Raw genomic sequence first — 21879 nt, 5'->3', positions numbered from 1 at the left:
ATTCTTTCATCAGATCTGCATTGTTACAGTTTTTGAGTGTAATATTTTCCTTTGGGAACAAGTTATGCATATTCAGTCAGTGAATCGTACATGTTCAAATTCCAAATGGAATTTATTTAGGAAAAAAAAAACTTTCATAAAGGTTGGCTCTTAATAGGATGCCCATTTTTAGTACTGTGACTGTTTCTTGTATGAGGATGTAGAATTATTGTTAATATTTTACAAATTAAAACCAAGCAAATGTATCTTAAAACCTGTTTCTACAATTGACTGTAGAAGTTGTCAGATCATCATTTTGAGATTAAGAAGAAATTGGGAGATAATTAAAGGAGAGAATATGAAAACTGGTGACTTCAATTATTCTTGCATTGAGTGAATAAATTTATATTCACATCATGACAAAGAGACAGCAGTCCTAGATATGATCAGTGACTGTCCTCTCCAGGAGCTGCACCCTTGGTTTACTACTGTGAGGTATTTGAGGAAGAGCTGTCAGTTGCAGAGCACATACTTTGCATCCAATCTCTGTCATGTCCAGGTATACCAAGGAAAGACTTGTGTTTGGAGCCCTGAAGAACAGTGTAGACCACCCTAACTAAGAAGGACCGATGGTCTGACTGAAGGCTAGGCAATTTTCCATCTTCCTGAGGAAATGGTCAGAGATATGGACATATTGTTCAGCTACTTTGAAGTATTGACTGCAAACTATATTTGCTACTACTTGGAAGTATTGACCACAAAACCTTCTGCTATAATTGAGAAGAAGTGAATGCTTTTACTTTTGTGCAGGGTGTTTCTCTGGCAAAACCACTGCAACAAAAATCAAACTTATGTGAGAAGTTCCCCCCCCCCCCCCGCTTAACCATACACATACAAACAAAACAAAAACACACAAACACTACTACTCTATACTAATTTATAAAGACAGGGATTAAGAAGGTTCATGGTATCAAACTAACTGTTAACTCTACTTCCTGACATCTTCTCCATAAAAAAAGATGTTAAAAGAAATGTAATGAAATTTCTAATACTATTATTGATTTTTAAGAAATTGCACATTACTTAAAATACTTTCTAAACTATTCTGCAAATCCAAAAGTGTAAAAGACTCCCCATTTCATCTTCCAGTAGTCCATCACAGAACTTCATTCATCTTTAAAAGTCTCTATAGTTCATTCTCTTATAAGATTAGTTAATTTGTCCATCTCCTCACATTCATTGAGCTTTATAAGTCATTCTTCTTGAGACAGAACAACTAAGTCCTTCCAGTTTGTGCATAGAGCAGTCTAGCTGCAATTATCATATACTGTATAACTTTGCCCTTCTTTTCCATTTGTTCTTCCGAAATTCCAAGTTAAAAAAATCAGGTCCTAATTGAACATTTTAGTATATCTTCCATCACTTTATGGGTAAGATAGTTTAAAGTTTTGAACGTAGATATTTTAAGGCACCTGGTTATGAATTCCTTCATAGCATAGTCATGCTTTTCCCCAGAGGCAATTCATATGCTTGGTTACAGTTTGCCAGTCCTATAGTAATGATAAACCTTTCATTTCTATTGACACTCATTAATGTCAAGATCATAAATTCGTAGTGAAGAAATGCCTATGTTTGTATCTCTCTGATGCAATTTTATATAATTAATATCAGCTTTCTTTAGAAATTCCAGCACAAGCCACTAAAGGTTTCATTCAACTTGACCACCAAGCTTAATAAAGACTCTGACCAAATATTTTCATTCCTTTAGTAATGCTATACTATTAATGCAAATTCCTGCCGTAGCTCTATTCTACAACTATTTAGGCTGCAGATTAATTTTGATAATTGCCTCAGGGCTATTCCTCCTAAAACAAAGACTTGTGTTACTGTAGTGAGTATCCTCACATGAGTTCTATATAGTATTCAAACATTAATATTGAGACCATATTTCCTTTGGCATGAAATGAGAGGAAAGCACAAGTTACAAAGTTTCAATTCAATTCATATGTAAACACATTTGTTCTGTGCATATGATATTGTAATTTGAAAGTATAATTTTAATTTTGCTAGTTGTTTATGTCACAACTATTATAATTACATTCAGTGCTGTATGAGGATTATGATTTATGACTAAATTAGTATGAAAGACATTACTAAGGATTCTGTATGGATGTGGTATGGGAGGAGGTCAATGTGGGAATGACACCATGAGTTACTGCACTGGGTGGCACCAACCCTAATGATGCTACTGCTTATACAGTCTGCCCTTGCTATATGTGGGGGATCTGTTTTGGACCCACCCACCCCCCACATAAGACAAATTTTGCATATGCTGGAGTCCCATTTAATTGCATGGTGATATGCCATTTTGGCCCTCACCTATCACCGTCCACATAAGCTGGAATCCGCATACGATGAAGATACATATGAAAAGGGCGGACTGTATTGTTGTTATTCCACATGCAGGGTCTCTGGTCCTTGTTAGTACAAACTAGCACAACTACAATTGGAATGACACATCAATAAATCAGCAACAGCATTTACAGTGTCCTTGAGGTACCTTTTGGCAAAACCAATCCTAAAGAAAAGGGTCAGCGAGACTGCCAGGTTTGGGGCCACCATGGGCAAGATCCTTTGAGAAGGTTCACTTCTCTGACTGCTCCCCACTCTCCACTGTGGTTGCTCCATTTTTTAAACTAGTGTTGGTGGCACCAGCCGACACTGACAACATCTTTCTACTTCCTCTGCTTTCACTGGCCGACATCCACTATAAAGAAAGCATTGCCCCACCCACTGAAGCTGCACTCTTGTATCCTCCATTTTAATATAAAATAGTTTTCCTGCTTGAGAATGACAGCAATCCGAACTAGTCATGGCTGGGGGGGGGGGGGTGTCAAAGAATGAACACTGTAGAAAAGAATACTAAAATGAAATCAGCATTTTCTCCCCTTTCTTTATGGCACAATTGTTGAACGCAAGTGGCCAAGAAGACAGAGACCCTCCTCACAACATCAGTTTCAAATGTGTCATTCTTGTCTTAATTTTGCTTGACTACAGTAGCATAGAGGCAGGTAAATGGGGTTAAGAAACACTCTTGTACTGCTTTTTCTTCTGGAGAGATTACTTCTTCTCTACAGGAGGCCCTTATATACTGTACCTTTTAAGTATCCAAATCAATTTAATTAAATTTCATTAGAAGCACTAGAGCTGAAACAAACTAATGAAGGCAGCCAGCCCATCAGGTGGTATTTATTTCTGCATTAAATTGGAAATACTCCCTTTTGGTTTCTAAAAATTAGTTCAAATATTTAATACTAATGGCTTTTGGAATTCTTGATGAAGTAAGTCTAATGAATTTGTTACTGTTTACCTTTAAAATGGAAGTGTGCTTGTTTTCTCAGAGTGGAGGAAGGCTAATGTTAGATTTTTATTAATTGTATTACAAAATACTGTGGTGGTCAGACACACATGAACAAATCAGACAGTGCAATTTCAAATTAATAGCCAACTGGCAATAACACTTTGTTTAGTCTGAAAAAGCATTATTTCAGCCAAGTGGCATTTTGACACAATATGAAAACAAACTACAGACTGATCGAAAGATTACTGCATGAAACAAGAGCAAAATCATTTTAAGGTGTTTCAAAGAAAATATGATAAAGACGTCTCATAGTAAAACTCCTATGGTACTTAGTTATTACATGTAAGTTATAAAATTACCCTGTACAACGTGAAAGTCTATGATGTACATTCCATAGTTTTATTGTCAATGTTAATACCAGAGCAATTAGGTTTACTATACAGTTAATGTTTAATTGTAAATCTGCTTTTGCACTTACTTTCTTAACTTTGTTCAGTAATTGTTCCAACTCTTCGCTATTTTCAGTTAGTTGTATCATGTCATCTGAATATCTTAAATTGTTGATGTTCCTTCCTCCAATTTTCACACTTCCTTGTTCTGAGTCTAATAATGCTTTACATATGTTACATTCAACATATAGGTTAAATAGATAGGGTGATAAAATGCAACCTTGTCTGACCTCTTGCCCAGTTGGAAACCATTCTGTTCCTCCATATTCTGTTCTAACAGTAGCATCTTGTTCTGAGTACAGCTTACGCATCAGAACAATGAAATGTTGTGGCATACCCATTTCTTTAAGAGCAGTCCATAGTTTTTCATGACCTACACAATCAAAGGCTTTGCTATAATTTATAAAGCACATGATGATTTTCTTCTGAAGTTATTTAGTACATCCTCAATATATGTTTGCATTATGATCCGTAGTGATTCTTCCTTTCCTGAACCCAGCTTTTCTTGCTCCAAATATAGCAAATGTATTTGTTGTAGAAGTTTGAGCATCACTGTGCTTGCATGAGAAATTAATGTGATATAATCCTTGGTGTCTCCATTCTTGGTTAGTGGAATATATAATTATGTTTCCAATCTGTAGGCCAATGTTTTGTTTTTCATATTTGTTGACAGATCTTAGATAGAACTAGAGTAGATTCTGTAGTTGAAGCAGCTCTGTTGGTATGCATCTGTTCCTGGTGATTTATTTATTTCAAGTGCTGTGAGTGCAGGTTTCATTTCACATTCTAAAACTGTAGGTTCATCTTCAAATGGTTCTTTCTTGAATTCTCTGGCTGTCATCCTTTAATCTCTTTTTTATAGTTCTTCTGTGCATTTCCATTGGCCTTTTATTTGTACTTGCTCATATAATGTGTTCCCCTACTGGTGGTATAGCATCCCCACTTTGATTTAAATTTCCCTTTGATTTTTTAAATCTTCTGCAAAAAATATCACGTTCTTCCTTTTTTTTCTATTTTTTTTTTGGGGGGGGTCGTCTTCTATTTCTCTACATTGATTATTATAGTAGTTCTCTTTGTCCCTGTGCACAACTCATGGAACTGTTGCATTCAAGGTTTTGGCCCTATTTCTTTCTACTTTTACTTTTGCTTCTTATCTGTCCATAAAATGACTTCATCTGTCATCCAATGAGGATTCTTTCTTTTTTTTTTTGGCTTCAGATAGTGTATTTTTGCATTCCTCTTTGACAGTGTCTTTGACTTCAGTCCAGTGTTCTTGTGGCTCCCAGTCAATTAGGCTTAACAGTGCAAATCTGTTTTTGGTTGGTTTTTTTTTTTTTTGGGGGGGGGTGTTTGTTTTGTTTTGTTTTTACATTATCTTTACATTCTACTAGGATTTTCTTCAGGTTGTATTTTGGCACAATGGTTGATTTAGTGTTCTCCTTTAAGCTTTACTCTGATTATTCATATTAACAATTCATAGTCTCTGTCACAATATGCACACAATCTGCCCCTTGTCTTGTTTTTGCAGAGAGAATGGGGCTTTTCCATCTACTGCTTCCAGTTATGTAGTCAGTTTAATTTCTGTATCAGGTAATGTCCATGTATGTAGTTGCCTCTTTGGTTGCTTGGAGAATGTGTTTGTGATGCTGGCTCTACAAAATTCAATCAGTCACTCTTCTCTTCATTTCCTCAACCTACAGTCTGATTCTGTTCTGTTTCCTATTTTACATTCCAATTGCCTATGATTAGTTTTGGTGTGTGATCAATTTCCTCCTAGACACCAGCGTATAATCTTTCCATTTTTTCTTCTTTTATCTCTGTAGTTGGAGCATACAATTTGATTATGGTTATACTGATGGGTTTTCTTTAAAGTCTTACTGATATTATTCAGTTAGACTTCGCATTATAGCCTTTAACTTTAAAGAAACTACATCTCTCCTCACTATTAATTCCATGTTCCTATATTATGTGTTGTGCAGGACTTTCCTTTTTCCTCTGAGCAGATGAATGTCCTTGTGGCTTGAGCCCAGTTGTGTCATTAGCTATAGCAATACTCATGGCTATCCTTTGCTCTATCCCAGTAGCTTGTTGAGTGCCATCAGACCTGGGAGTTTCATCTTTTGGTACTATCTCTTGTTTCATTTTGTATTGACTTCTCATAGTCTTTTCTTTGTAAAAGACATTCAATAGGAGTTTACTATGCCACCTTCTGTACAGTACAAACAAGTATTAGCTATGGTGTTGCTGCTGCTATCTCTTAAGACATCCCCCATCAGTGTCACACAAACCCCACTTTGTTGCTGCCCAGTAGCTGTTTAACACATTTAGGTGTGTTACAGACGCGCACAAAGTATGTGCTCCACACGTACTAGGGTTGCACAAGAGCATGCTAGGGTTAGGAAGCGGCGTCACTTCCACACGCCCCTAACCCTAGCACACGCAGAGCGCGCACAAAATGGCAGCGCCCGTTCCACACAGGGGCCACCATGACTACTTCACGACCGCGCTGCCTCCAAATGGGGCGGCGCAGAGGTGACGTAGTAGGGCTACGCAAGGGCACCTGGGGCGCCATTTCCACAGCCCCAGAAGGAGCTCCATTTCGGAGCTCCTTCCACAATTTGCATCTCTGGCGCAGCCTCTACATGGCTGCGCCAGCGACGCAAATGAGAAAGGGGCCGAGCGGCCCTTTCTCCGCATCCCTGCCGCCGTCGGGTGTCCTTGGGGCATGAAGCCCCAAGGACACCCCTTTCCAGGCTGCAGGGAAGCGGCCTTTTGCCGCTTCCCTGCGACCTGGAAAGCGGCGGATCGGGGCCTCAGAGGCTGCTGCTGTGGCAGCTGAGGCCCCGATCCAGCAGGGAAAGGGCCGGTTACAGGCACACCCCAAAGGGGCGGTCTGTAACCCGCCTTAGTCTGGCTCCTCAGCAAAAGTCTGTCTGACATGGGAAACCCTACTAGCAGCATTGCCGACATCAACATAGCCTCCTACCTCACAGGAGCATGCTACCTCACTACTACAGAATGGTGGTGCCATGGGTGGCAAATTGGTAGGAAGAGCTATGGGCATCCCTCACCCAGCCCTGCACGTTTACTAGTGTGTCATTTACAGCTTAGTGCACTGATGGTTTAATCTTATGTGTTTTTACTCTGAAGTAAGTCCCATTGAATTTGGTGCAGTTTATTCCAAAGCAAGTGAGAGTGTATGTAACTTTAAGGGAATGCTGTCTTTCTGGAAGAAACAATAATTTGACACTGTTTGATTATCTCTCGCTTTTCCTGATTTGGTCAGGTTTGAACTCATGCTCTCTTGTTTATTTTTATCCCCATTTCTATTGGCCAATGAAATCCAATTCTGAAATCTCTCATTCTTTTATCAGCTGCCACTCCCACATGTTTTAGTTTTTTTTTAAACTGCCTTTGGTAACTAAGTCCCACTGTTCAAGCTTAAGTTATCTTATCTCTTGACCATCCAACCATTGTAGGATTTAGCACTGATGGTATGTGCCATTTTCTGAGAAATGCTGCCTTAACTTGTCAGGGGTAGGGCAAGATCCCTTTTCACTGGAATTCCAACCATTCATTTTTTAAAATCAAATACTGTACAAAGACATGCTAGGCAAAATAGAAAAGGGTTGCCTTTTTTTGTCTAATGATGAGGCAGCCACCTCCACAGAGTTCTGTATGCTTCAGACTTGTACAAAGCTGTTTTGCAGTAAGCATTAAACAAAGTTATCAGTTTTCAACTAACTCTGAGCTTTTAAGAACCCTTTGGGGAAAACCTAGATTCATATGGGGAAAAAATCATTTATTTCAATTGACTTCAAAGTGATTGGGTTTGTAGTTTAAAATTTGGGTGCTGCTAAGCTTTCAGTCCTCAAGCTATGAATTCAAAAAGATTGCCACTGAGTTCAGGTGTCGTGTTTTGGCAGTTCAGGAATGCTAGTCTTATTAATTTCAAATAGATGGTGAATATTATTATGTGTAATTTAAAATGTATGCTTTATAATTTTAAAAATATTAATCACGTCTCTCATTCAAACCATTCAATGCCTGTGCATTATGTATTCATCCATGTAAAATTACAGTTTATCAAGACAAATGTATAAACACCAGCTGTTGTACTTGGAATTCTCTGTTTAATTTCATCTAGTTTTAGAGAAAAATCCCTCCTGGATTTCTTCTCTACAAAGCCATTGAAATCAATGGCAGTTGTACAGGAGAAGACATCCACAGAAGCACTTGAAGTACCTTATTTTAAATATAGCTGTCAGGGAAAAGTGATTCAAAACAAGGCATGTTTGTAAATCCTCCTCTCTAGTTCACTTGCTGACCTTTAGGGCAAGGAAGGCAAAAAGCTTGGGGACATTTTAAATCTCACTGTGTTGTCCTCCCATAATCCTACTGGAGTTTATTTGTTAAAGAATATTTGGATCAAAGAATGAGAGCTATGCCTTGGTTATGTTATGCCTCTTTATTGGAGAACTGACAACATGCAACTAAATGCATTTCCTTGCACACTGGACAGTGCACATCAATACACAAAATGCACTATTTGCCCACTGTACAGCCATAAGCAGTGTCATGCATGTGTAAAGGCATGTTCACAACCTGGAACTGAATTCAACCATAAGGAATTGGTAGAAGCTTGACTGCCCATACCCAGCAATCACCTTCCACTGTTGCTCCAGGTCCTCTAAAGAAGACAGGTAGCTTTTAACAATTGTTTAAGGAATAATTATCTGTTAGTAATCGCTTTCCAGCTCATCCTAAAGCATTCATATTTCACCAACATGAGAGACAGAGAGAAAGAGAGGGAGAGAAAGAATATGTGTAGGTCACAATGCACACCAATGCCTGCAGTACTTTAAAAAGAAAAAGAAAAGTGGGTGACCATCCAACTGAGAAAGGGCAAGGCTAGTCTGCAGAGATACTAAATTAGATCAGTGCTTCTCAGGGTATCTGATGTGAGGGGACAGAAATTATGATATTTTTTTTCAATGTGGCAGTGACCAGAACCATATTTGTGCTCCATTGGCTACAATTATTTCATTCTTTCTGAAAAATTACCAGTCAGTGGCTCGGGGAAAAGCACCTGTCCAGGACCACCACTTTCAAATAGTATTGTATTAGATGACTTACTAATAACACTGAATGTTCCTATGTATTTTATAGCTATAGCATTTTTACCATTGTTCCTTTCTTTTTTTCATTGTTATACACTGTCCCCATGCAGGATGGATGGTCACAGTATCACTTTGTAGCTTCATCGTCAACAATAGAGAGGGATCGGCAAAGGCCGTACTCTTCATCACGCACCCCTTCCATCTCTCCAGTGCGCATGTCTCCCAACAATCGTTCAGGTAAGACCCAGACTTAAATGGCTGAATATGTAGAGAAGGAATCTTCCAGTGCCATATAAAGAACTGCAGTGCTGTCAGAAGCATTATTAACCACCATGAGCCATGAGGAACATATTTTCGTTGTTTATGTCCTTAATTTTTATGGATGTTCTAGACTGAGAGCAAAACATTCAGAATGAGCTACAAAATAGGCAGGTGTTGCTTGTAGATTGGGTTTGGAAATATCCAATAGATTATTGGATTTAAACCTCAGTCACCACAAGTTAAAACCTGTACTTAGCCATGTATTTGATTCCATATTTGTCAAATGTTGATAATCATGACCTACCCTGCAGGGAAGATACATGAAGCAATTTGCATTTGTCTACATTACCAATGATAATGTCAGTGTTTCATATTGCATGACTTGTGAATTGGGGGGTGGGATAACAACTTCCTCTCTGCCCCACCTATCTTTTCTTTACTGAGGCCAGTAGGTATGTTGATCACTTGGAGAGCCAGAAAACCATTCTGGACAATTTTTAAGGAAGGGGAAGTGGACATATCCATTACTGGAGTCTGACATTATTGTCATGTCTTGGAGCAATGTCTCCTCCATGAATAGTGTCTTATCTGTCAGTGAAAGTCTCCTTGTGATAAGGAGGCATCTAGTTGCAAGGAAAGGAAGGAAGCCAGGTATTGGGAATATCTGGAAAGCTCCATATAAAAGCAAGGAGGAAGGCATGAGAAGCAAGAGAGCAGAGACCAACCAGTCCCACTTGCTCTCAGCTGCTCTGGAAATATAGTTTGTAGTAGGCCGTATTGATACTGCAAGGTCTTGTCCTGCTTGGAGCAGACAAAGATTTGAACCACTCAAGTCCCAACTATAAGAGACCATGTAGCAATGAATAATTAATTATATCCAAATGCAAAATGTATATGGAATTCTTCAGGCCTAAATAAATGGTAAGTAACCAGTCAGTCTTCCAAAGTCAACAGAAAGAAGCACAGATCCAAATGCACCCCTCATGCTCATTTTTCTTAAATAGCTTACAACATACCTTATAAATGTCTTCTCCACATTTGTTGGGCACAACTGTTTATTTCCAGGTAAGTGAGCATAATAACATTAGTATTTTTTTATTTTTTTATTGAATCATAGATCACAGTGCATTCTTTTTAAGGGTATTATTTTATAAAAGAAGTCAGCGGATGTTAATGAAGCGGGGGGGGGGGGGACATAGAAGCAATGAACACCATGAAAGTCATCTTTTGAGTATTAAATGGAGCTGTTTGTTGCTTGCAATAGTTTTGGCTGTTAGTGAACTTGTTTACTGTCTTTATAAGAAGAACAATGAGCTGGAGGGTGGAAATTTACCACGTTTATCTGTAGCAAGCATTAGCACTAAGAAACATTCCATCGTCGGTCCTAAGAAATTAAACATCCAGTTCTATAAGGCTTCATCTATCCTCTTTTCTCCATTATCCTCCAGTTTCTCTCATTCAGAGCACAGGATTCCAATTTTCAGGCACTGAGATTCGGAAATTTCTTGACATTGCCTTGGGGCTAGTCTACACCTAAGTGTATTATGCCAATTGATGCATCAGTGCTTAGTAGGCTTCATTTTCCTGTACAAATTTTGCCCTCCCTCTACTGCAGGTGTGCAGCCACACAAATCCATGCAAAGTGGATGGGTGGCAACACACTCGATAATGCACATCCTCAGGGAGACTTGCAGATACTCTGGCAAAAAACTGCAATTCCTTTTTCTGCAGAGTTTGAAGAGCTTTTCACACATCCTGCAAAAAAACCAAAATTCCTCCAAATTGCATGTGGAGGGATGGCATTCTGTTTGACTAGAATGAGTATTTTAATTGTGTAGACAAGCCCTTAGCCTTGTTGCAGGATCTCACAATTTTGCCCATTCCTTTGGTCTGTTCTTTCACTCCCAGTTTAGAGATCAGTCAAAAGGGGAGAGGAGCCCACACTCCCTGAGTTTAGTCTGTGTTGAACTATCCAATGTGCTTCTTTCAAGAAGTAGAAGAAAAAACAGGAGTCTGTTAAACTTTCCAAGGTAAAAAAGACACAAATATGTTCACAACAACAGGGTCTCCCTTTGTTTGAAAATATATGTGACAATAGCATTGGTTGAAATATAAACACTTTAAATCATAGTTGTTTATTTGTACCTCTTTATCTTCATTTGTGTTGCAGCATTGTTGTTTTTGTATAAGCAAGAGCTGTAGGTAAAACAAATGGCATTGATAGCATACATATGATTACTTTCCAGCTCTAATTAAAAACAACACAGAGATGTCGAAGTGATTAGTGCAGTTTCTGAGCCATTACTTGGGTGCAGCTCATAAGTGCATGTTTATTTTCATTGTTTCAGCAGAAGATGTTTTGTTCAATAATAATTCACTTCCAGGGACAAGCATATAGACTGCTGTGCTGACAGTTTTGACATGAATTCATTCACAGTCACAAACGCCTTTATCACAAGAGACATCACCAAGGCCACCTAACCAATACAGCAGCTCTTCCATGTTAGTGGATGCAGCAGAGGGAAGAAAAGTGTTACTGGCATTCTTTAATAGAGACATAACCTTGAGAATCCTTCCGATTATCTACCATATTCTGCTCCATTCTGATATCATTTCAAAATCTTTCTCATTGGGATGAACACTTGGGGCAGCAATTCCAGGATGCTTTATTTCCTCTTTTAAGAATTTTTCTTAAGTCTCTTGGGACAGACAAAGAGGGAAAGAGATGTTTTGTGTATTTTTAAGGAAACGTATTACTCATACCTCTAGAGGGACAATTTCATTAAAATCCCTGAAAAACTTTAAAATAAAAATCTCACTATGCTAAAACTCCACTTAAGAATTTCTGGAAACGACATTTCTGGTGTTTTTCTTTTCTCTTTAAATGGTGAAAATAAATGACATAATACTTTGATTCCTTTTCAGAAGCATTAATTATAGTAATAATAATAATAATAATAATATGTTTTATTTATAGACCACTATTCCGCGATGATCATAGCGGTGTACAGTAAAATCGTAATAAAATAAAAAATACAGTTAAAGGAGGGAGAAGTCACGTCCTTCAGGCAGTCCCTGATGTTGCTGGTCTGCCTGATGGCTCCCTCTGAGGCCGAGATGACAGTTGAGGAGGGAGGGGCCTCTTCCTTCAGGCAGTCCAAGATGTTGCTGGTCTGCCTGATGGCTCCCTCTGAGGCCGAGATGACAGTTGAGGAGGGAGGGGCCTCTTCCTTCAGGCAGTCCCTGATGTTGCTGGGTCTGCCTGATGGCTCCCTCTGAGGCCGAGATGACAGTTGAGGAGGGAGGGGCCTCTTCCTTCAGGCAGTCCAAGATGTTGCTGGTCTGCCTGATGGCTCCCTCTGAGGCCGAGATGACAGTTGAGGAGGGAGGGGCCTCTTCCTTCAGGCAGTCCAAGATGTTGCTGGTCTGCCTGATGGCTCCCTCTGAGGCCGAGATGACAGTTGAGGAGGGAGGGGCCTCTTCCTTCAGGCAGTCCAAGATGTTGCTGGTCTGCCTGATGGCTCCCTCTGAGGCCGAGATGACAGTTGAGGAGGGAGGGGCCTCTTCCTTCAGGCAGTCCCTGATGTTGCTGGGTCTGCCTGATGGCTCCCTCTGAGGCCGAGATGACAGTTGAGGAGGGAGGGGCCTCTTCCTTCAGGCAGTCCCTGATGTTGCTGGTCTGCCTGATGGCTCCCTCTGAGGCCGAGATGACAGTTGAGGAGGGAGGGGCCTCTTCCTTCAGGCAGTCCAAGATGTTGCTGGTCTGCCTGATGGCTCCCTCTGAGGCCGAGATGACAGTTGAGGAGGGAGGGGCCTCTTCCTTCAGGCAGTCCCTGATGTTGCTGGGTCTGCCTGATGGCTCCCTCTGAGGCCGAGATGACAGTTGAGGAGGGAGGGGCCTCTTCCTTCAGGCAGTCCCCGATGTTGCTGGTAATAATAATTGAAATATTAAAATCTTGTAGCCCTTTCCCTAAACAAAAATGATACAATTTAAATTCTAGCATGGCTGAGAGTAGTAGACAAGGCATGGCAGAAGTTGAAGGGAGAGGAATGGTTTGAGGCCCACACAATTAGATTTGCACATTTGATTTGAAAAAGCACTTAATCCCGGGTGCATGGCTAGCCATACCTGCTCAAAATGCTCCTAAGCTCTGGGACAGAAAGTTAATTGGATCCCAGGTTTATTTTCAGGATGGAGGTACACAACATGAAGTATGCTGAAGTTAGAATGAATGAACACTGACTGCTTGTATTCCAAAGATCGGGGGCTGCCTCCACCCCGCCTCTTCCACATTCTCATCAGCCACTGGTCGGAGGGAGCAGTCAATCACCCAGTACTCTTTACTGGGTGATTGACTGCTCCCTGCAACCAGTGGCTGCTTCCACATTCTCATCAGGAGCATCTTATCTGGCCTTTTGATCCCTCAGAGGAGGCAGATAAGAAGCCCTGACATTCCTAATGGTGGTGCGGCCACATGGCCACACCGCCATTAGAAACAACATGGGCCATTAGAAACAATATGGGCTTGCCATCTGCAGATACTTAAATTTGTGGATGGCAAGTTCACGTATATCAAGGGCTGACTGTAATACTACTGCTTGATGCCTTCTGTATTTTGCAGTATTTATATAACTAAGTAAGGATGCCATTAATGAGCTGATGGAAGAGCTAAATGTTTGGTGGTGGACCCATTGACCAGTAGAACAACTCATATACACCAGTGAAACATTGCACTGGCAAGTATACAAATATATAAACATGTGGGGGGAACGTCCATTCATATGCCAGATCGATCCATGGCCATTTCCCAGTCAGTGATGCAAATTTACAACAAGCATTTCCCTTCTTTTGACTTGACTGTTAGAAAAGTAGCTGCTTTCACGTGAACCATCACACTGCCTCTATCCCTGAGTCAAAGTACATAGCCTATTCAGCATCCAGTTGCAGTACACCACCACCAATGCATGCATATATATATATATATATATATATATATATATATATATATATGGTCCTATATTCATTTACTTGAAACCTGGTCCCATTTATTTCAGTGAGACATAGCCCAAAGTAAGTGGATATAGGATTGTAGACTGGAACTTAAATGATACCATGCCATTGTTTCTCTGATCTTATTGTGGATGGCTTATAAGAGGGAACTTTGGGTGTTTTTTTAAAAAAGGAAAGTCACTACAAAAAAAGACCCTGTCTTCTGAACACTCCTAGAGCTTTGAGCACATTGCTAAAACACTTCTCTGCCTAGAATTTTCACAAGTACCTTAGTTTGGATCTCCAGGCACAAACAATAAAATGTGCTCCACTCCAACAATCAGGAAGTAAGGGCAAAGCTTCCCACTTAGGTAAGCAAATGAAAAAGAAGAAAAATACATACTACAAAGTGCAACTGCTACACTTGTCTCTCCACCATCATATGTTAGTACTGTGCCTTCTATAAGCTGCTTTATACAGAGAGAGAGAGAGATGTACAGCAGCGAGGAGCAGTGTCTCCCACACATGAAAGAGGAACTTATCCTCACAGATAGCTGAACTATATATTGGAAAGACCAAGCACTCTACTCTAGCTACTGTCAGCAATCACATGCACTTGTGCCTTGCAGGATCGCAGCCTAGATATAGAGACCAGATCAAGCTGTCATTAAGTCCACAGAATTCAGTGAGACAGAAATGCATGCACTCGCCATCACTGCAATTTTCCCTTTCCTGTATGTGTGGAGAGAGGCTATTGCATTAGTGCTGACAGAACACCAAGGTAGTTCCATGCCATTTGCCACCTTGTCCCCTAATAAAATACCTCAGCAGTGGTAAGCAACTGCATGGGGACCAGAGGTCAATCCCCTCCTCCAGGCTATAGCCCCCCAAAAGTTCAAATGCCTACATTTTCCTTAACAGTCCCTCTCAAAATGGTGATGCAAAATTGTGGAGTGATGGGCTGGGATATTTTTGTGTGTTTTCACACATTTGGAAAACTTTCTGCATGGTTTGAAGCAAAAAGTGCCTGACAATTATGCCATATTAAAAAAAAAAAAACCCTGGAGGGTTGGGGCTTTGGGGGACTTGTAGAGGGCTTCAGGGGCCACAAAAGTTGGTACCAGGGATGGTATGCAACCCACAGGCCATAATGTGCCCCACCTCTGACCTACAGACCCCCTTGATGCCTGCAGACACTCCATCTTCTACCTATTGCTGGCCGCTATCTCTCTTGTTCTCTGCAGACTGTTTTCTCACAAGTACAGGATCTGTTCCACCCCCAATTGCATGCAGGCTAGGAGGGAGGCCTGCCCCATGGCCAGTTACTGTGACCAGGATGCTGTTGCCTGCTTTTCTATGAAGTTAATAATGTACTTGTTCCAAGAAGTAACTTTGTAGGCTCCTGGATAGATAGTTGCAGGACAAGAGAGAATGTTCCTGTCACCAAGCTGGTGATGTAGACATGGCACCTGCTACATATCAAGTCACTGTTCAGGGCACAGGAACCCTTCTGGCTAATCAGCTACTCCCAACTTATTTTTTCTTTTCAAGGTCCACTTCATCCTGGATGCTGATCAATAAAGGTGTTGATGTTTCCATGTGTGTGGTTTCTTTGTTGCTTATAGATAGGAATACTTTTCATCCAGCATAGTATGAGATAGTCTGTCTGGCTGTGGCTATGAGGGTGATGGGGTGGGCAGAGGATTTGTTATCTCTTTGCTTATTCAGGCTCCCTAGACTGTGAAGGGACAGTCTTGGGAGCCTCCCAAAGTGGAATAAGTGCTGCTGCTGCTATGAAGTGTGAACCAGATGTGTTGTGGTAGGGATGGAGGGACCATTAGGCCTGTTGAGAGTCTGCCATCTAGGACTATCCTAGCCGGCAAAATGGGGTGTGAGAAGTGGGTGTCAAATGGGGGAAGTGGGTTAAAGTGGCCTTCTTGGCCAATGCAGAAACCAGTTCACATGGGACTCCTCTGGCCCATGCTCTTTCTCCCAGCCCATTTATTGGTTTCCTAGTGTGGGGATGTGCCCTGGGTTCAAATGAAGGCCCTCCAGAATGCAAAACTATTAAATCAAACCAAGACTGTTCCAGCAGCTGCTGTTCTACTGGAGTCTTTGGCTGCTGAATGAATCATAAGAGAGTTTGAAATGTTGTTGTTATTATATTTATTTATTTGATGATAATAATAATAATAATAATAATAAAGTTTATTTATATTTCCCACCTCTCCCATGGATCGAGATGGGATTACATTGTCAAAATGATACATAGTACAAAATACAATCAATAAAACACTAATACTGAATTCAACATTCCTATTAGTTCTCTAAAATAGCAATTCAACAATTAGCCAACAATCATAGTCAAGAGTGGGGCGATTGTCATAACCTTTTATATGGAGTCCGGTGGATAAGCCCACTGGAAGAGATCCGTTTTGAGTGCCTTCTTAAAGGCCTCTAAGGTAGTGATGAGACAGATCTCTTCCGGTAGGCTATTCCATAATTTTGGGACCATGGCAGTAAATGCCCTATGGGAGGTTGTCATTAACCTGGTATTATGATGTTTTAATAAAAACTTCCCAGATGTTCTAAGAGTGTGAGGTGGATTATGTAGAGAGAGGCGTTCCCGCAAGTAACTCGGGCCCGAGCCATGTAAGGCTTTAAAGGTAATAATCAACACCTTGTACTGTGCCCAGAAGCTAATATCCCGCCCTTTTCCCAAAACTGGAGCTCAAAGTGGTTTACAAGATTAAAAACAATTCAATTAAAAACATAGAAAAATGTTACATTAAAATAGAATTAAATTATGACAATATTAAAACAGACTGCAAAAAAAATAAAATATAGTTTAAAAGATAAAGATGTTTAAAATACCTTAAAAGAATACAACAGTATAGTGATATTTGTTGTGTCTGCTGCTGCCAATGAGTAGTGGAGCTTCCAGTGTGGGACTGAGTCCCAGGAACTCTTACCACCTTAGTTTGTTGTTGTTGTTGTTGTTTCTTTCAAGATTTGCAAAAGGTGAGTTTGAGCATTTCACCCTTCTGGCAAGTCTTGGGCTGCATCAGCACTGCAGAAATAACACAGTTTGATACTGCTTTAACTGCCATGGCTCAGTGCTATGGAATCCTGGGGTTTGTCATTTGCTCTCTGACAGAGAAGGCTGAATAGCTCGGAAAACTACAAATCCCAGGATTCCATACCATTGATCCATGGCCATTAAAATGGTGTCAAACTGCATTATTTCTGCATAGCAACTGTTATGCCCTATGTTGTGACACTTGGCAAAGGCCTTGTCCTTGTGCATCTATAACTGCCTTGATTCCCTCTCTTGCCCTTCCTTTTGCCTCCTTCTCCGTGGAGTCTTTCTTTCGTGGATGAAGGATCCATTGTCCCAAGAAGGCTGTGTGTGCTCTGTGCAGGCAGCTTGCTGAGTGAGTTATATACAAGTACTGTGTTCTATAGGCTCAGTTTCCTTTCACACAACCAGTATCTGTACCTAGTCAGTCAACTGTGCTTGTAGGAACTACATTGCACTTAACTGGATAGCGTGAGCAGCATATGGGGATTCAGGCCATTAGGGATGTCTGGGGGCCTGCTATTCCAAAGCCAAAAGAGGGTGAAAACACACAGGTACTGTGGCATGTGTGCGTTATGATACAAGAACTGTGTTGATGGCACGTCTTCATTCTCATCAGTTTATTAGCAGTTTGTATGAGTGAGTGGCATGTGGGCACTGCTGGCATTTCCAGGGACACTGTGGATATTTCTCTTTTTTCTCCTGCCATTTTTGTATTTCTGCCTGTCATTCTATTTTCCTTTCAGGCTGAGCATCCAGTAGAGGCAGCAATAATTTCATTAACATGACAGAGTGTATTTGATGAAGCTGGTATATAAAAATTATACTACATATTTTCATTTTGTGGGCCATATTAGGGATTTGCAATAACAATATTATTTCATAGGTTATGCAAAGGTTTCAGTGCCTATGAGAGACTAAGGTCCCATACAGACAGGCCAAAATAAAGCTGCTTTGGATCACTTTGGAGGTATGCTGTTTAAATGATGCATGTGTCCTAAAAGTCCAGAAGCTGCGCTAAAGTTGCGCTTCAGTCCTTAGGACTGGATCATGGCTTTAGTGTGGCTTCCAGACTCTTAGGATGCATTCATCATTTAAACAGCATACCTCCAAAGTGACCCGAAGCAGCTTTATTTTGGCCTATCTGTATGGGGCCCAAGTCTTTTGTTAAAAACCTCTGGTATACTGTCATCACTATGAATGTTCATCAGGCCTCCAGAAGAAACCTTTATTAAGATCATCACATGGAAAGAACTACTAATGTCTGGGGAGCAAATCCTGAAGACAATAAATAAAATGGCACTATAGAGGCATGCAATTCCAAAGTAAAGTTCATTCCAATCAATGTCAAAAATATCTGGTCACCTACTCCAAGGAGCTAAGACAACAGGATCTCAGTATCTTCCAAGAGTCTTATTTGAATCCTCCAAGGATGGCTACAGATTGCCAAGTGTTGCATAAAGTGACAGAGTGTGTATAGTTGGATTTTTTTTCTGGGTGGTTACTGATTTTGCCACCACCTCCTCCAGTCAGACCTTAATCTTAACAGAATAAAAAGGTGCAATTACTACCTGGAGTTCCTGCGAAATGCACCAGAATGATTGAAATGTTATTTGCATTTGGAAATAATTGTATATTTACAGCTAGAAGAAGCATGACATTCTGGCACATGTATCCCATCTGGATCAGCCTTGTTGGCGTTGGTGTTGTTTTCCATTATGGTGGAGTGGGAGTATTATCAATCAATACTAGTAGAAAGGGCACTTTAACTGATGATTGAAAAGACCAAAAACAGAAAATAAGGATTTGAAATGCCTTGCAAAATTGAGGTAGAAGGTGTTTTTATGCTATCTACTTGATAACAAATACATATCTGACTACTGACTACTTAGAGGAAATTGGTGACACACCTTGTGTAGAAGAAGTCTTGAACATGTGAAGACCTGAAGACACAAGGGCAGGGACACAATATGCACAGAGCAATATGCACAGGTTCCCTCCTCTTCTTCACACATTCCTTTTGGACACTGGCAAAGGACTGCAGTTATAGTCAAGAATGCTTGAGTGAGGGCACTTAACTATCAGTAGCACAAGTACAAAATACATATGCTTGGACGGTATGAGATTATAAAATTGTACGTGTGTAGTCAATACATTTCCTGAAGGATCCTTTCAAGATGACCTGAACACGCACAACATAACAATATAATGAAGTATATATAAAATTCAAATGAGATACATTGCTTTCTTTCAAGTAAAATCATTAGCAACATTGTTACTGGAGCATCTTTACAATTGACAGGGACCAGATAAATTTTGTTTCAGCCCATGATCTGCCAGATTGCCATCCCAACCTTAAGAGACAATTCATGCAACTGGCCTTCAGTCCTCAAAACTGGCTGGATTTCTGAGATGTCATGAATTTAACCTGTCTGGTTGCATGTTTTCTAATTCTGCATATCCTTCCACTTTCACTTCACAGATCCTGTCTGTCTGAACAGATTTGGTTGGCTGTAGGTGAAAACTAGTTACCTGTTTGGTCCTCAAGGAGTAGTTTTGACAAGAAAAATTACTCCTCGGAACTAAATAGTTGACTGTCTCTGCTATAAGTCACTGAAGGCGTTTGAATACATGAGTTGCAGGAGGGAGAAAGAGAACATAAAGCCACAGTTCCATGACAGACACCTTAGAATTCAAAGATCCCTTCCTCTAATATTTGTCATGCATTTAGTTAAGAATTAACTACTGTAAAATAGAACAGAATGATACTTCTAAAAATTAAAACTAATTTTACTTTTTAGAGTTTAAAAATACATGCTGCTAAGAATCTTAACTGAAAGGCAGTATTGTATATACAAGCACATGGCTGCATTAATTCAATCCTGTTTTCAATCCTGAATGTTGTCCCTTGTGTTTGCAAATTGAACCTGTTCTGTGAATTGTATTCTATGTGTCTAAAACAACAACAACAAGCCCTTGTTTTTAAGCCGCCCTGATCGAAGGAAGGGCGGCATATAAATAAAATTTTTATTATTTATTTTATTAAATGTGGGCTTTTAAGAAAAATATAGTAATAGGCCTTGGACTGTGAGTCATCCAACTCCATTTCTTGAGTCAGAGATAAGAGATATGTGCAATATCTCCAGGTGGGAAAACATATGGAGCTCATGTATGCCAGCGCCTTCAGAGCCCTTTATTATTCTTGGTGTCTACAGCTGACTTTATGCAAAGCCAGGTAGGGCTTTGGTAGCACAGAGGTGACAAAGTTCTCTTAGATTGCTCTGATGCCAGGGGGTAACATGGCAAAATGCTAAGGAATAATTGGAGCAATTTAATGTGCGAATTTCAAGGTCCCTGAATACCACTAGTAAAACTTAACTACATCTTTGATGAAATGCCACAGTCTTTAGATGAAGTCTGGCTGCTGCTTATAGGTTGGAGCAGTTTTAATACTGTGAAAATAAATTACAGTTCTTGCTCATAAAGAGAAGGAAGGAAAGAGGAAGAAAGGAGGGGGAGTTCTTGCATATGTAGATGATATAATTGCCCGCTATTCAACTTTCTTTGGTATTCACCTCTTTGCATACACAAATACATATATTTCCATCAGTGCGTGATTCTGTATGTATATGCTAATAACAGAGGTGGGCAGAAAGTAAATTGAGATGCCCTGGTAGCTTTCTCATTCATTTGTAGAAGATCAGCAAGGAGCTCTGCCACCCAGTTGTTTAACAATGGTAACAAATCCAACTGTCCACACACCCAAAAATTATACTGTTGAAATGAAGAAAAGAATTGGGGGGGGGGGGGGGGACATGGTAGTGACAGTAGTCAGGAGTGGATTTGGTTGGAAGGATGGTTAATTCATTTGAATTCTGGCACTTATAAGTATGTATCTATTGCACTCAGCTCTGAATGGCAGATCATTAGGTTCTTGTAGAGGAGTGGAGTAGATCCTGTAAGCCTGAACTCTGCCCACATCGGTACCATCTGTATTTGAATATTTATATTTGTGTTGAATGTGAATATCTATATTTGTTTTTGTTTGCCAGCAAGTGCCCCAGCCTCGCCTCGAGAAATGATCAGTTTAAAGGAAAGAAAAACAGACTACGAGTCCACTGGAACAAATGCTACTTACCATGGAAGTAAAGGAGAACACACATCTAGGAAAGACACAATGACAGGTGAGGCTCCTATTGCATATCATATGTTTAAAAAACAGCTGAAACAAATATTGTCTACTGGAAATTGTTATATCTGTTAGTCAGATATATTTGTTTAGCATGGTTACAGGCTTTAAACTTAACATCTTGAAGTCTTCCATTCAGTCTCTCTCTATTTGTATTGCTTATTATGATGCCATTAAAGTACCATCTAATATTGATGCAGAAAAATTCCTTACATTTGTGACTCTGCAAGTGGCCATAAATTTAGGCTGGATATTTTGTATATGACATAGATTAAACTAGGTCTGTGCTGATCTGCACGATATAAAGCATTACTATGATAGATAAAAAATGTGTCTTTTCAGCCCCTGCGACATTATTTAATCAAATAATAAAGATTTATATCGGTTTTATATATTGCTTCCAAACATTATATTTCCTTCATGGGTTAGAGAAGAAATTTTATCTCATTAT

General features: G+C 40.0%; 1 protein-coding gene across 9 annotated transcripts in view; it reads left to right on the top strand.

The window, feature by feature from the left end:
• CTNND2 (catenin delta 2) overlaps window positions 1-21879 on the top strand; it is a 662387-nt gene that overhangs the window by 632395 nt on the left and 8113 nt on the right. For all 9 annotated transcript variants that reach the window (XM_089516458.1, XM_089516456.1, XM_089516452.1 and 6 more), the window contains 2 exons: window positions 9020-9146; window positions 21292-21423. In XM_089516458.1, the coding sequence (XP_089372584.1) occupies window positions 9020-9146; window positions 21292-21423 (259 nt within the window). The remainder of the gene's footprint in view (window positions 1-9019; window positions 9147-21291; window positions 21424-21879) is intronic.

Source organism: Sceloporus occidentalis, unplaced genomic scaffold (genome assembly GCF_023333645.1).
Source record: "Sceloporus occidentalis isolate IW3139 unplaced genomic scaffold, rSceOcc1.0.p SCAF_3, whole genome shotgun sequence".
In the NCBI taxonomy this organism is placed as follows: domain Eukaryota; kingdom Metazoa; phylum Chordata; class Lepidosauria; order Squamata; family Phrynosomatidae; genus Sceloporus; species Sceloporus occidentalis.
This window is presented reverse-complemented; position numbering and strand designations above follow the sequence as displayed.